The sequence below is a fragment of the Oreochromis aureus genome, linkage group 4 (assembly GCF_013358895.1).
Source record: "Oreochromis aureus strain Israel breed Guangdong linkage group 4, ZZ_aureus, whole genome shotgun sequence".
Lineage (NCBI taxonomy): Eukaryota > Metazoa > Chordata > Actinopteri > Cichliformes > Cichlidae > Oreochromis > Oreochromis aureus.
In genome coordinates this window covers 25,711,472-25,727,928 of record NC_052945.1, presented here as the reverse complement: position 1 = coordinate 25,727,928, position 16,457 = coordinate 25,711,472, and the positions used below count along the sequence as shown (strand labels likewise).

Here is a 16,457-nt window from a genome sequence, read left to right as displayed (position 1 = left end):
GGAAATTTGTCCAACCATAATGAGAAAACACAAAATGAAAAAAAGGAGAGTTACAGTGCTGTGCAAAAGTCTTGAGCCAGGACACGTCATGCAGAGATATGTTAAGTGCCCAGCTAATAGATCTTTGGGTATCATTTGGTTACACAATTAAAAAAACCAAACTTCTGTGTTATCTTTGGCATTTTTCTTTTCTTTTCTTTTTTTTATTCAAAACCTAAATATAGTTATGTTAGGTATATATAGACTAGATTAAACTGATTTACTTTGAAATAACTCAAGAAGACAAAGTTATCAGGCTATATTTAATTATCCTATAGGCTCTAATTCTTAAGTGACAATCAGGTCAACACTCTATGCCAGTTGGTGGCGGTAATGAACCAACTAGCTTTTTGACAACCACGAACAAGCACCAAGAAGATTTTTTTTTTCTTGGGGGAAAAAAGTAAACTTAAAAAAATATGTCCTGTCTTTTGAAAAGTAAACTTTAAAAGTAAGTACTGAGTTTTATCTCATTTATTTATGTAGTGATACAAATGTTCCAATATCTTTTCTTTCTTTTTTTTGCCTGTCCCGTCTGTTTCTTTAGCCATCAGAATTATTGTCTGAAGGCCAAGAAAGATGCCCAATGGATTTACTTTACCAAGTGGATCATCACAGCCTTGCTGTATTGGTCCATTCGATTGACCTTTGTTATTATTATTATTTTATTTTATTTTATTTTATTCTCAGTTGTTACAGATGGGACAGACATGACTGGAAGATAGGAAAGGGAGAAGGAAAGAAAGAGAGGGAGGGAAAAACAGAGGGGAAGAGGGACAGTGAGAAAGGGCACTTAAAAAAATCACCTGGATCACCTGTTGAGAGAAGAAAAACGAAAAAAAGAGGAAACAAGCAAAAAAGAGTGCACCATCAACACCATCACAATAATCTAGCTAAGTGTAAATAACAGTAAATACTAAATATTGAATGTTATTGTGCAGCACGCAAGACTGACAGCGCACAATGTGCTTTGAGGTAGCAGTCAAGAAAGGTGCAGTTTGTGTCTGTGAACAGTAAACACCCATGTGTACACCTGTGTGCACACCTGTGTTGATGAGCGCGCTTGTGTTCAAAAGGTTTCTCCATGTAACGATCTGCTAGAGGGTGTGGGGAGCCATAGCCCTGTCCCCCAGGGCATGAAGCAGGCATGGAGGAGATCCAGGCTCCAGACATCCAGAAGCCCCCAGAGTGCAAGAGCCCAAGGAGGACCACCGGAGGGGCATCCATGCCACCCTCTGGGGAGAGCTGAGGAGAGCCCCAGACAAGGGGTCACCCAGCAGCCACAGAGCAGAAGCCAGAGAGGGCTGCAGTGACATGTCCGCGGGCTGTGCTGGCAGCCAGCTGCGCCAGAGTGGACCGAGCCGCAGGCCCAGAGACCAGAGGTCCGAGGTCCGAGGGCTCCACACCCCCCCGGAAGGGGCCCGCCCAAACCACGGGCGCCAGGTCCTGCCAAGTAGCCTCTGCAAGTGAGCCAGTACATACCTGAGTGCCCAGCCCCGGACACCAAGAACCACCAACGCACCGACATCTGAGGGCATCAGCCACCGGCAGGGAGTGTGGTTAGGGGAGATAGGCCTCCACACTTTGGAGGGCCTGAGATATTCCCAGAGAGGTGGAGTCTGAGATCCGACCTGACATATAGACACAGACGAACAGGCACACACAGACACAAACATGCATTCCCACCCTCAGGCACACATATACAAGTACTCGGCACTCACCCAATGCGGGGACAGAAACAAATGAACACTGTGCACACAATCACACTCCCCAAACATACTCTATACCCCAGGTCCAGGTACCCTCGCCCACACCTAGACCCAGGAGATGTTACCCTTTTCCCTGGGGTGGAGACAAGCAGACCGTCCCTGGATCCGCACCAGGGAGGCCCCGCATCCCAGACCCCAACAGGATGGCCAACTCCTCCTCCCAGCCCCTCCGTCCCGATGGCTAACAGAGAATGGGGGTGTGTGAAGACCCCATACCTCCCTCCGCCCGCTGATATGTAGTGTTGTTGCGTGCTGTTCTAAAGTGCATTTAAAACATGGGAGGGCATGGTGCTTCCTGCCAGAGAGCAGCAGGTGTCAGCACGGCCCTTCCCAAGAACCCTCAATGTCTACATGTATTTAAAATTGAGAGGTGGGCACCGGCTCCAGAGGTGAGGTTAAATACACAGACCGTCCTCTGGACGCCGTATAATGTGCCCACCCCCAAGGCGCTATATGTATGTGTTCTGAGAGTGTGAGTAAGGTGGATGTCTAGGTTGTGGTATAAAATTGAGGCACAGGTGGCCAGAAGGGGACAGAGAGGAATGAAACAATGGCGTGATGTATTTTTTCTTTCTTTCTTTTGCTTGAATGATTCATAGGTCAGTGTTAAGTGGCCTAATAATCTAAAAAAATGAAAATATTCAGGTATAAGGATGGTACTGAAAACAAGTGTAAAAGCAGCCAAAAAGAGACTTCGAAAGACCTTAAGGAATCCCAGAGAAAAAAAGACATGCAACTCTAAACTTTTGCATAGTACTGTATGGTCAGCCACAGAAGGACTGGGCTGATAAGAGCGAAATCATGGAGAACAGGCTCAAGGTTAGATTTAAAAGAAAAAAAAAAAGAAAATCCGTCTCCTTGGAACCAAAACGTGAAAAATGACACATTTGTGCACATTTGTACACACATGTGCAATTTTAAAATTAACTGTAGATTTATTAGGTTCTTAGTAGTATGACTTCACAATAACATGTATAAATGTCAGTGGCTGTAATGTAAATAAATTTTGAGAATAATTTATTTAAACTTAATCAGAACTCATCCCCCCTCCCCCTCCAAACGCCTTCGACGCTTATTCCCTTCCGATGCTGACGGTGGATCATGGAGACCAGCGCATAGGCTGCAGGCCCGGATGTACTGTCTACATTGGGTGTCTCTCACCCTTTACCCACCCCTGTTGCTTGTCATGTGTTTCTTTGGTGTCTTAGAGTTTTTTTCATGTGCTATGTGCAGAGGTGTTTTTTTTTTCTGTTCTCAAACTGATCTCCCTCTTGGAGCTCAGTCTGGGGGGAGTTATTTTTTTCTCCTTATCTTTCCTCATGTGGTGCTTTTCCATGTATACCCCTCTGACCTGTCTTCCCCATGTGATGTTTGTGTAATGTATGTATGGTCGGATGGGTAAGACGGCGCTGGCACGGCTGGCAGCCTTAACCCAATTTCCCTCGGGATGAATAAAGTATGATCAATCAATCAATCAATTAGGTGTACAAGTTTGAATTTCTTCAGGATTTTCTCTAATCCACACAGGGTGAAAAGTGTACATATCTTTTGAATAAAGGCTTCTTTTTACTTTTATCTCCTTTGCCTGCCTCTGTGTCCTGCGTATATACCTCAATATTTGTCCCTGTGTGAAAAGTATACACAGATACACTCCCAGTGATATTTGGTTAAATGCCTCTGAGCAAGTTGCACCTCAATCAGAGACTTTCAGTCACCAACAACAAGACTGTGCTTAAAACCCGGTTCTTTGCCAACAAACCAAATAATATAAATAAACTGTACGAGCTCTGCAAAGAAGAGCGGTCAAATATTCAGCCGGAATTATGTCAGCCCCGCTGCAGCAGCCACAGTCGCAGCATCGGACTCCTTCCTCCCTCACGTCTGGTTCTGACCACCCTTCACCTACCTCATGCCTGGCAGGAATGTGGTCGGAGGATGAGGGTCTGGTCACCGTTACTCCGACACCTTCCGTTTCCTCTGCCGCTCCCGTTTCCAAGAGAAAGCGGCGTTCTCGTCGTCGCCATCCCTCACCGCAACCCGAGTCCAGTTCCTGCTCTGAACTGCTGGACATGGTGAGTGAACAGAACAATTCCCACCCAGCTCCTTCCACGCTGGGAATTTTAGGCCCAGAGCCAGTAAAACATGAGTTTGTTAACTCTGAGGCTGTTTCCTCTGAGTCTGTTGAATTAGAAACTGATGGTCCTAAGATGGCTGACTCTGAGGATGCCTTTCAGGACTCTGAACATTCTAATGATTTTCCTTTTGTTTCTTCCAAGTTTGAGAAAGTTCCAGTGTCAGATGACCTTATTTCATTAGAGTCGAACGGAGCTTTGTGTTCAGTAACTGAGAAAGGTGTGTCTGAGTTTCATTCTGAAAAGACTGGAGTTTCTGTTTTTACTTCTCCGCCAAGTTATGTCGATCGTGAGCCACCTGTTTCTGGATCACTTAATAGTACAAGGATGGCTTCGGGAGCACTAGTTAATACTGAGCTTTCAGATGTCATGTGTGGATCTGTTATGGAGATTTGTGACCTTGACAATAATAATCTCACTCAGAATATTAAAAGTCCTGTCCAGAAGACTGTTTGCTGCTCCACACAAAAGACAATCTTTCCAACCACTGAACTAAACATGGACCGCTTAATCTTCCAGCTAAATCCTTTCAACACTGTTCAGGCTACGCCTCTTGAAACTATTGTTGATGTTGCTTCACCCAAGTGCTGTGCGGCTTTCCAGCCAGTTCATTCTGTGACTAGCCCAGAGAATGCGAATTCAAAGTCTGTTTGTGTAACTCACTGTGAACTCTTTAACACTATGCGTTCTGTGACTGTCCAGGTTAAGAGCAACAAGGTGTCATCTGCTGTTAACAAGCTGGCAAAAATACTTGGTTTGAACACTGCAGAGTTGGTTGCTCAAGTTAAAGTTTCGGTTCCACGATCATGTCTGTACAACTCTGTGCGCCATGCTTTTCAGCCAGTAGCCCTGGACACTGTGTGTGCAACTTCCCAGGCTGCGTTTTGTAAGACTGTGTTTAATGTTGCTTCACACCCAGTTTCTTCAGATACTGCTTGTATGATTTCTCCAGCACCTGTGACTGCCCCTGAACTCATCTTTTCTAAGACTGCTAACGTAAGAATAGCAGTTTTACCAAGGTCAGCCTGCCATAAGTCTCGGTTTTCTAGAACCATGTCTGGTACCATAAACCTGGTTTTCCCTGTGACTGTTACAGCTCCTCTGCTCTGCTCTCCGCATCCAGTTCCAGTTCCCAGGCAGACTATGGCTCCGTTCATCCCTGCACCCGTATCTGCTCCTCAGGTGGGGATGGCGGGTGCCCGGTCATTGCCTGTGCCTGTTCTGGTTCCCTGGGTGGGGGCAACTGAGACCCCGCTGACTCCTGCACCCGTTTCAGCTCCTCGGGTGGGAGCAGCGGCAGTCCAGCTAGCTCCTCCACCCACACCGGCCCCCAGGGGTAAGGCAGCCAGAACACAGCTCTTCCCTGGACCTGTATCTGTTCTTCAGGTGGGGATGGCTGAGGTTCGGCCAGGCCCAGTACCCGTTCCTGTTCCACGGAGAAGAGTTGCTGAGAGTCGGTTACCCGCTCTGTTGCAAGTTCAACAACCATCACTACACCCAGCACGACCATCATCACGACGACCACTACAACTTCTGTTTCAGTCAACCGCCCAGCCGGTAACTCAGCAATTAGCGCAAGCACCAATTCAGCTACCTATGCAGCCAGGGGTCCCAATTGCCTCTGGCCCTGCATCTGCTCCGGCTGGAGGGCTCAAGGAGTCCGTCCAGCCTCAAATCTCGTCAGCTGGGGGGCTCGAGGAGCCCGTCCAGCCTCAGGTTTCGTCAGCTGGAGGGCTCGAGGAGCCCGTCCAGCCTCAGGTTTCGTCAGCTGGAGGGCCCGAGGAGCCCGTCCAGCCTCAGGTTTCGTCAGCTGGAGGGCCCGAGGAGCCCGTCCAGCCTGAAGTTTTGTCAGCTGGGGGTTCGGGAGAACCCAGCCAGCTTCAAGTGTTGTCAGCTGGGGGTTCGGGAGAACCCAGCCAGCTTCAAGTGTTGTCAGCTGGGGGTTCAGGTGAACCCAGCCAGCTTCCTGCTACGTCGGCTGGAGGGCCCGAGGAGCCCGTCCAGCGCCACGCCTCGTCTGCTGGGGGTTCAGGTGAACCCAGCCAGCATCCTGCCTCGTCGGCTGGAGGCTCCGAGGAGCCCACCCAGCACCACGCCTCGTTAGCTGAGGGTCCTGAAGGACCCAGCCAGCACATCCTCACATCTGCTGACGGTTCTGGGAAGACCGTTCAGCCACTACCTGTTCCACCGCCTGCAGCATCACCGCCTGCAGCATCACCGCCTGCAGCATCGCTGCCGTCAGGTTCCGCAGCCGTCCCGCTGCCGTCAGGTTCCGCAGCCGTCCCGCTGCCGTCAGGTTCGGCCTCTGTGTCTTCAGCCTCGTCTGGTCCGGCCTCTGTGTCTTCAGCCTCGTCTGGTCCAGCGGTTGCCACACCGTCTTCAGTTCCAGCTCGTCCTTTTCCACCTCGCCTCTGCCGGCCGCTTTCCAGGTCTCCAGCTGGACGTCATCGCCGGAGGGGGCAGCCCCCTGAGCGGGTTCTTCGTCGCCGCCGTCTGCGCGGCCGGCCACCTGAACTGCTGTGTGATGGGCTTTTGTGCCGTCGGCCTCCGGGCCGGCCTCCTGAACTGTTGAGTGATGGGCTTTTGTGCCGTCGGCCTCCGGGCCGGCCTCCTGAACTGTTGAGTGATGGGCTTTTGTGTCGTCGGCCTCCGGGCCGGCTTCCGGATCTAGGTGTTTTGATGTCTTGACACCTATTCTGTTTGGGACTGTTCTGTGCTCCTGTGCCCTTTTTGTTTTGGACTTGGTCCCTCCGTCCTGGACCCCCGCCGCCCGCCCTGGTTGGGTTGTTTTTGGTTTTCCGTGTCTCTGGTTTTTGGGTTTGGGCTGTCTGGAGCCAGCCCTTAGAGGGGGGGTACTGTTACGGTCCTGAGTCTGTGGACTCAGTGTTTTTCTGTTTGTATTAGTTTTCCTTGATTTCATGATGTGTTTTGATTTCTGTCGCTAGTATCCCTAGTTCCTTGGCATTTCTTGTGTTCTAGTTCTTAGGTTGTGGTTCTGTTACTTCTGTTCAGTTTCCTGTTTTACTTTGAAAGTCTGTGTACTATGTCAGTGTGTTGAGTTTTGTCTCCCCTTGTCTTGTCATGTCCGATGAGTCCCAGCTGTGCTCTCCTCCTGTTTCACATTCCCTAATTACCTCAGTATGTATTTAAGCCCTGTGTTTTTCCCTGCCAGTTGTTGCGTCCTCCACGTTTGTTGTGTGCGTATTCATTGTTGTTTACCTTCCGGTTAGAGTCATTAGCATCTCCTGTCTAGTGAGTTTAAGTTATCGTTTATGTATCGCCAAGTGTGCCTCACCAGCAAATAAAGCTGCCGTTTAAGTTAATGTTTTGTCTCCGAGTCCTGCACGTGGGTCCAGCCACTGACAGCCACACAGCTCATCGTGACAATTCTGGAGGGGCTCAGAGTAGAGCCGCTGCTCGTCCACATCGAAAGGAGCCAGTTGAGATGGTTCGGGCATCTGACAAGGATGCCCCCTGGTCACCTCCTGGGCGAGGTTTTCCACTCATGTCCCACCGGGAGGAGGCCTCGGGGCAGACCCAGGACACGCTGGAGAGATTATATCTCTCGGCTGGCCTGGGAATGCCTTGGTGTTCCCTCAGATAAGCTGGAGGAGGTAGCTGGGGAGAGGGAGGTCTGGGCTTCTCTGCTTGGGCTGCTGCCCCCGCGACTCGGCCCCGGATAAGCCGAAGAAAATGGATGGATGGATGGATGGATGGAGATACTGTTCATGTCAGTTTGAACTGGTAGTCAAAGTGGAGAAAAAGGGTTAGAAATGTCAAATACTATTTGTTTCTTTGCAGCTGGGAGACATACTTCAAAACACACACACCTTACTGACCTTATATAAAGATTGAGAATGCAGGTGTTGTTATGACTTTTGATGGGAACTTTTTCTGTTCCCAAAGACAAAAACTCCACCCACTGCAGCTACATATGATATACTCACCTGTTTTATAAAATGAGCAGCAGAAGTAAACAGTTGACAGCCCTGGAGGCTCAATTTGATCACAGAGGAGGAGGATGTGTCTGAAGATGAGGTCAATTCAGAATCTTATTATGACTCTGATTATGAAACAAACTAGCATGCATTACGTGATTCTTTTTTCAGAGATGACAGCAACAAGTACAATTTCAACACCTGGGAAACATACACCTGGTCATCATGAGTATATTAATGATTTAAGATGACTCTCACCTTTAATCTAGCACTGTCAACAAGTCAAAATTTTACTTTTAATTTGGCAAATACTGTGGTTCAGTGTGAACAAAAAAGAAAAAGAAAACCAAAAAATCCCAAAACAAAACAATAAGCAGTGTTGAAAGGTTACCTTTCCAATGTAAAACCTATTACTGGTTACCCTATAACTAAAATAGCTGTTTTAATGACTTCATTAAAGGATCCTTTCCTGATTGGATATCATTTTACTCTATATTTAATTAATAATACAATAAGGAATAAAGACAAAGACATGATAAATTGTAAAACTTATAATATTAATATTGTATCTATTAAATGCATAAAACTAGAGTGTTTTGCAAAAGTCTTGAACCACAGCTCATTTCTTAATAGGGATATTCACTGAAATATGTGCAAACAGACAGTATACGTATTATAACCTTACAATACAAAGTGCCTTGAGGCAAGACAAAATAGAGCTTGAAGGTCATTATTTTTTAGCATCGCCTTTATTCTTTAGCACAGTCTGGACTCTCATCGTCGACTCTTTTGTCATTTCTTTAAGTAGTCTTCAGGAATAGTTCTCAAGACTTCTTGAAAAACATTCAAAGTTCAGTGTCGGCTGCCTTTTGTTCTGCTCTCTGTCTAGATGATCCCACACTGCTTCAATATTATTGAGGTCTGGGCTCAGGTGGGCCAATCCGTGATTGAGAAGTGAAAAAGTACAGGCTCTGAAATGTACTCAAAGTAAAAAAGTAAAAGAAGCTCCTTGAACCTTAAGGTCTGTGTAGTGGCTCGGCACAGGCAAAAGAATCACAACTCACAGTAATTTCAGTAGATTTTTTTAGCCTACATGCTGTGATCAACACACTATACTGTTTATACTGTCTTTACACTAAGTTTTTCTACTTTAAAACTTGTAAAAAAAAAATCACCTTGTCTTTGTTTTCTTAGAAGAGACAATGATACAATAAATAGTTTTAAAGTGTTTTTGTGGATGTGACTCCATTTAAACAGGGGAATTTCACTTCACTGAAGATGTATGTGCCACCCTGCCTAGACAACTTGCCCCTCCTTTGTAACCCAAATTTTGTAGATCTGCCATTGTTCGAAAATCACAATGATTTTTCCAAATTAAGTTGTTTCAATTACTTCAAAAATAATTATTTTGATAACTAACTAACTAAATGTGTTTCCCTTCTAAAAACAAAAAAACTAAAAGGTAACATTTGTGAAGTTATCATAGGACATTCACATCAGTTCATTTCACATTAAAATTTAAATCGTAGTAAACTACTATGGTTCAGCGGTTGCTCAGATGAAAAAACGTTCCCTCAGTTTATTTGAAACCTATACATACTCCTTTAATGTGGATGTATCTTGTTACATGGATATGGAGAGAAATATGCATAGGCTACTGTGTAGTAAGCTGCATTAAGATCCAGCGTAAAACTGGGACATCACATCATCACACTCCTTGCATTTTCTATTTGTATTTCTCTTGACATCACCGGCTTTGTTGCTTTTTGTTTTGTTTTTCTCAAATAAATTGGAAGTTTTTTTCTAAATAATTCTTGACCACTTTACTAGAAAACGTCGACTTACCAGTTAGAGAATGGTCAATTGCAGATTACCTGGATTATATTTATATTAAAAAATATACAGAGATTAGTTAGCATACGTTTACTCCAGAAGATGAGCCACAGTGATGTACAGCCATTGTGTTCCCCATATGCGGCTGAGCACTGACTGACTTTTCCCAGCAAAAGATCATCCAGCATGTAGCATCAGATTATTTAAACCACATATTAACCTTTATGAGCTACTGTGTACTGTCTCTAATTGGTAAATCACATTTTCTGCTATATTTAGAAAAAGCGACCACTTTATTTGAATAAATTTATAGATAAAATGCAGGTATACCGAGGAAAGTCAGATATCCCAGTTTAACACTGGGACATGAACGCATCTTAAGTTTGCGGATGTCGGTGAAGCTGGCAGTGTGAAATGTGTCTCAAAATTATACACATTTGTAAATCATATCGTACGTGCACTTGCAACTGTTTTGAGGTTTTTCTCCATATATAAATAGCGACTGTAAATGTAAGTTTAAATCGTCTTACCTGTAAAACCTGCCGTCATTGCCGGAAGTCAGTGTTTGGGCGCACACTTTAATAACTGGGGGTGGGCGGGGGGGTTTCAGTGTAACTGAAAAGTAAAGTTTTACTTTCCTGTGTGGGACATCATCTGCTGTCTAGTCGGCAACAGAGGTAAGTCCCTATTCTGGAGTTTCACATCTCTGTTTTTTTCTTTAAAAAAACAAGTTGTGTTTTTATGCATGGATAATGGATGCATTGCTAGAACTGATGCACGGATGTGCTGTCTATTTGCTCTCCTGTGGTTGCTGATGTGTTTGCTGATAGACCTCATTGTGATTATAGAATGCCACTTTGTTCGGTCTACACACACATTCACATACCGCTGTGTGTGTGTGTGTGTGTGTGTGTGTGTATGTATATATATGTACGTACATATATATATATATATATATATATATATATAAAATTCTCGCCTTCGCCACAAGGTGTCGCACGGAGTGGAGTCGCCGAGGTGCATAGTGCGAAAAAGTGGACAAATTTTGCTTTTTTTTTTTTTTTTTAATTTTCAGTAATAGAGTCCTAAGCAAGGGCGTAGATTTGGCATGGACGGAAGGGACATGTCCCCACCAATATCCAGCGATTATTGAATTGTCCCCACCAATAATTTGATCTCTTCGAGTAAAGAAAAACAAACCCGATAGAAAGAGGAAAAAAACCGATCTGTCAACGTCTCATTCGCCCAGCGGTGCAGAAAGATTTAAATTACGTTCTCTACTGGAGTCCTACCTCATGTGATAAATATGGCCAGTGTGATTGGCTGTGCCTTTCAGGGAGCTCTGTTTAGTTTTAGCAGCGGCAAGCCTGCGCTGCGAGGAGGAGAGGAGGATGGCAGCAAAAAGGAAGAACCTGGATATAAGAAAGTATTTTTCAAAGAAACCTGTAAGTCACTTAAAGTTAAGCTCACTCATAAAATGTGTCCGTCATAATAACGTTACAGGCTATTCTAGGCTTTGGCCCACATGAGTCTAAAATTGTATGTAACCATGAATAACGTGTTTTGGAAACTAACTGCACAACAGTCAGCACTATTAGTTATCTCAGTCTCAGAGCAGCATTTCTAATTTTGATTGAAAGTGTCAGAGAAAACAGCAGCCTCGAGCAAGCCAGGATATTAGTTTACAGAGGCTGTTAAAATTATATGTCTAACGTTAAAATGTTGGTGACACAATAATTTCATCCTAATGGCACTGACATATTCATAGGGTTAATTTTTGAGACAATACATCATGAGGTAGTCATGATTTTGCAAATATTCCACCTTGTAGTGCAGTTTGCACAAATTGTTTTAAAAATGCACTCACCCTTCAAACATTACTAATGAGTCAAGATCTGCACAAATTGACAGAAACACTGAAGCAGCTCCCCATTTTATTCTTATTGTCATGTATGTGCTATTTGTCAGGTGACAGAAGAACCAACACAAAGCTCAGAGAGCAATGGTGACACAAGATCACAGGTGAAATTGGATGATGACTTGTTGGTTCATTACTGTATTTGAAGCACATGTGTGACTGCATGTGTTTGGAATGTCTCACTGTTATTTATCAGGTGACAGAGGCAGCTCTGCCATGTTGTAGCTCAGACAGAGGTGAAGAGGCGAGGTCACAGGTGACTGACTGATGATTTGGTGCTATAGATTAACTAGTATTTATTATCATGACAATTGTTAGGCTGCTGATGTAAATTGATTCATTAGTGTACATTTGACAAAGAATCTGAATTGACAAGTCTCACTTTTTACATGGCACGAATCAATGTGTTATTTTATCAAGTGGCAATATGTCCTAGTGCAGTCAGAGGGGAAGAGCCAGGGCCAAAGGTGAGGCACATCAAGCACATAATAATAATTTTGTGGTAATCTTAGATGAGTAGTTTTATGGACAAAAACCACCAGGTCATTCAGTGTTCCCTTAGTGCTAATGTGTAAGAGATGTTGGTGTACTATAACTGAAGTAATGTTCTTAAGTCCTTAAGGTCATATTCTTTTATTGTCATGACTCTATTTGAAGCTATTTTTATTTTTGTAAGATACCTGATTTATATGGAATATGGCTGAAGTAAACTAAAGTCTAAAATACTTAGTCATTTGTTTAATAGTAATTTAACATTATATAATTCACATATAAAACTATGAATTGTAATTTTAAATGGTTTAAAAGCATGTAGAATAGCTTATGTAGACAAGTATATTTCTCCTTTTTATCAAGAAGCAAAGACAAAAAGTGTGTGGGGAGAAACAGGGCAGGGTTCGGTGGTTGAATCATCCGTGCCCACCAATGCCAAAACCAAATCTACGCCCTTGGTCCTAAGCATCCTCTGGTATTAACATCTTGATTAAAACTGTTGACGTGGGTTTCTATGTCATGAGCAGCTCCTGTAGGAATAATGAGTAGGTGGACCATAACTTTTGTCCCTATAGTGTATTTCACTTTTTACTTTTATTGTATTTACATTAAAGTAGATGTAAAGTGTTTAGTGTGTTGACAGCAGTTCGTGTCAGGTCTTCAGATTTAAATTTGCAAGAGAAAAACAAGAGGTGTGCTTTTACTTTGAAGCATTGCGAGTAATATATCAATGATGTCTGTGACAGATGAATATAACTGTTCTAAAGAAGTTAGACAAAACAAAAACAACATTTTCATACAAATTTGTCCAGCCATATTGACAAAATATGAAATAAATAAAGGAGAGTTACAGTGTTGTGCAAAAGTCTTGAGCCAAGACACGTCATGCGGAGATATGTCAAGTTTTCAGCTAATAGCTCTTTGTACATCAGTTGGTTTACAATTAAAAAAATGAAAATTCCTGTCAAACTGTGTTATCTTTGGCATTTTTCAGAGATTCAACTAAAGAAATTGGAAGAAATTGTATGTTTTTGTGACAGGCTACAAGTAACAAAGTACCTAAAGATACAATTTAATACTGATTCTTCGCTAAGTTATTTGTTATATACAGTGTTATTTAGACAACACTGTATATATAAGTCCCTCGAGTTAGGTGTGTTTTTAATGCTTGAATGATTCATAGGTCAGTGTTAAGGGGCCTAACAATCTAAAAAAAACATTCCTCTGAAATATTCAGGTACAAGGATGGCACTGAAAACAACTGAAAAAGCAGCTAATCCAAGCTGATGTGTTCTTTAAGTTAATTCGCAATTATATTGCACTAAGGAATTCAAATATAGTTGGATATGTTAAAAAGTAATGGAAGATTACATTTTAATATATATAAAATTTACAATATATTTTAAAAGTCAATGGTGTTGTGCATCTTTTGAAAAACACAAGACATATCTATCTGTCATCTATCTGATTAATTGACTGATTTGAAAGTTACAATGAGTTTTGTCAAATGAAGGCTAAACTGAAATAAAACAAAACATGAAAACTTTGTTGTCAGACCACAATGACAAAACCTCAAAATGTTAATACTGAGAACTGTTTTCAGGACCAAACTATTAGTATCGGTATGAGCTGAACTTGAGATCTGTGCGGTGGTCAGCAAACATTTTTCTTCTCTCGCACAACAAAAGACTTAACAAAGAATTCAACATTCAGTTGTGCTATTTCTTTTATGATCATATCGCTTGGGTAAGGGCTCACAAATGTTGTTTCGGTGGAAAGACCTTTTGACACAAATCAATGATTACCCTGAAATCTGTTTAGGAAGAGTATATTTTCAGTTTTGAAAAATAAATGGAGAGGAAAAGATCTGCGGAAGGGGAAGACCAAGAAGGCTGTGGATTAAGGAAAAGATGGAAGGCTGAATATAATGAACCTTCTGATGATGAAGACGAGAAGGAGGAGGAGGATCAAAAAACTTGGAGGACAGAAGGAAAACGTAAGTCCTTAGTCACGCAGCACTGAACATCTTTTTAGATTTTTGAATATGTTTCTCTAATTTTATGGCATGAAAATACATTCATATTATTTTATCATAGGGAAATTATTATTATTGTTGTTGTTGTTGTTGTTGTTGTTGTAATTTAGAGCTTTTGCCTGTAATCTGTGGAACCACAGAGGGCATCCTTGATTGTGAGAAGCTGGAACAAGGTAAGCAAATACAATTATCTGAGAAGCATAAGCACATTTCATGGAAACCATTAAACAAGAAAACACTTTATACTCTTTGAAACTGTGCCCACAAATAAAAATCATGTATATAAAAAAATGGAACTTGACTTCAATGATCTGTAGTCATCAGTTTCTCTCCAGCTGAATCAATGCATGATAGATTATGCATTGGTGATTCTGAATTGCCTTCCCCCCATCTCATGAAAGCTGGGAAACCTTATAGCAATAAGGTTTCCCATCAGTCATTTGGGAAAAGTAAATACAAACCTACATTAAAAAAAAAAAAATCTAAACCTTGGATTGGATTGCAGATCAGGTGCGAATGTTTTTGACATCTTTAAGAATTGAGAAAAAAAATAAAGAGAAAGCATTTTCCTTTTGTTGTTCAAATCTACAATTTAAACAATGTGCACTGTTTTAAAGAGGATCAAATGTTAACTTGTCAGAAGTTAACTTTATTTTTAAGTGTTCTTTTCTACTGTCATTTCAATTTTCCTGTGTGTTTGGATGATCAATTTAGGTAAGGCGTGTATTGTGTATGAAGGCAAATGGTGTAAGCCCTCTAGGTTTGAGAAACTTGCAGGGAAAAGATTGTGTAAAAAATGGAAAGCAACTATTTTCTATGATGATCAACCTCTGGAGTATTGGATTAAGGTACTTTTTTTTCTTTGCATTTCTATTAATCAAAGAAAATCAGATTTCACTAAATAAACTGTCAAACTAACTTTTCACAGAAACGTTACCTAAAAACTAAGGGATACAGAAAAGGAAGATCCAAGACTAGAACGGTAACTGAGCATGAGAGTACTGTAATTCTGATTTTCAAAAATGAATTAAAACAACACTGAGAATGATAATTAAAGGTCATTTTTCTTGAACCTTGAATCAAAGGAAATACAATCATCCAACTCTGAAGAAACTGAAGATGATAATGCTGAAGGTAAAGACCAGCTTTCAAACAGTGAGGAAATGCTAGTGGAAACAGAGCAGAGAGAGAGAGGAAGCTGAAAATGCTGGGAGTGAAGAAGATGAAGAGAAACAGGCAGAGGGAGAAATAGAAGATAAGACTGTGTCTGCTGTTGCCCCTAAACATACTGACAAGAGTGTTATTTATTAAATGATGTTATTTCCTCTTGACATGTAACCATCCTAACAAAAAGTGTCTGTGTATGAAAATCACTCTTCTTTTTCAGAGAGGACAACAAAACATACAATTTCAACAGCAATGAAACATCTATTCAGGGGAAAGAACTAAGAATTATTCTCAAGAGATGTTTTGATGGAAGACAGGTAAATATATATATCTTTTTTTTTATTTTATTTTATTTTAATACACTTTACTGTCTGGTATTTTTGGTCCTCATGTGAATGTTAATGACATAAGATTACCCTTATTTTTCAATCAGGCCATATCATCAGGTCAGAATTTCAATGTAAAAACGTAATACTACAAATCACTGGTTACTCTACTAGTAACTATTTTAATTCCATCAAAGTTTCATTTCCTTTTTCCTATCATTTAAACTTGATATCACCAATACAACCATAAAAAATAATGCATTAATTGCTGAAACTTGGAAATTTTATTTATCTAAAATTACGGCTGTCAGTGTTAACGTGGATCATCACGATTAACGACACACAAAGTATATATATATATATATATATATATATATATATATATATATATATATATATATATATATATATATATATATATATATATTTTTGGTATGGCCCACCTTTATCCTTCAACACAATTCAACTCTTAGGCAGCTTTCTTGTCATTTCTTTAAGTCGTCTTCAGGAATAGTTCTCCAGGCTTCTTGAAGGACAGTCAAAGCTTTTCTTTGGATGATGGCTGCTTTTGTTCAGTTCTCTCTCAAGATGTACTTGCTTCAATAATGTTGATGTCCGGGGTGTGTTGAGGCCAATCCATCCATTTCTATTCAGGCCTGCTTTTACTGCCCTGGCAGTGTGTTTGGGATCATTGTCATGCTGGAAAATGATCCCTTTGCCAAACAGATCCTTTTCAAACTGGTTTGGATTTCTTTAAAACAGAAGAGTAATATATAACTTGGGACCAGTGCCACTCTATACCACTCAA

At 41.8% G+C, this 16,457-nt stretch overlaps 1 protein-coding gene across 1 annotated transcript; it reads left to right on the top strand.

Annotated features, from left to right (window-relative positions):
* Positions 1-10,322: 10,322 nt before the first annotated feature.
* LOC120440027 (nuclear body protein SP140-like protein) lies at positions 10,323-15,605 on the top strand. The gene is made up of 7 exons (XM_039611580.1): positions 10,323-10,388; positions 13,943-14,117; positions 14,267-14,329; positions 14,871-15,004; positions 15,085-15,138; positions 15,242-15,290; positions 15,544-15,605. Exons 2-7 carry the CDS (start codon positions 13,973-13,975, stop codon positions 15,603-15,605), a joined length of 507 nt encoding a protein of 168 aa, XP_039467514.1. The 5' UTR covers positions 10,323-10,388; positions 13,943-13,972.
* Positions 15,606-16,457: the final 852 nt, after the last annotated feature.

What these genes read in the sequence shown, in the direction of transcription:
- LOC120440027 (XM_039611580.1), top strand. Translation starts at nt 13,973, where the DNA reads ATGGAGAGGAAAAGATCTGCGGAAGGGGAAGACCAAGAAGGCTGTGGA. An exon ending in TTGGAGGACAGAAGGAAAAC is followed by an intron (nt 14,118 to 14,266) that starts GTAAGTCCTTAG and finishes GTTGTAATTTAG; the next exon opens with AGCTTTTGCCTGTAATCTGT. An exon ending in GAAGATCCAAGACTAGAACG is followed by an intron (nt 15,139 to 15,241) that starts GTAACTGAGCAT and finishes CTTGAATCAAAG; the next exon opens with GAAATACAATCATCCAACTC.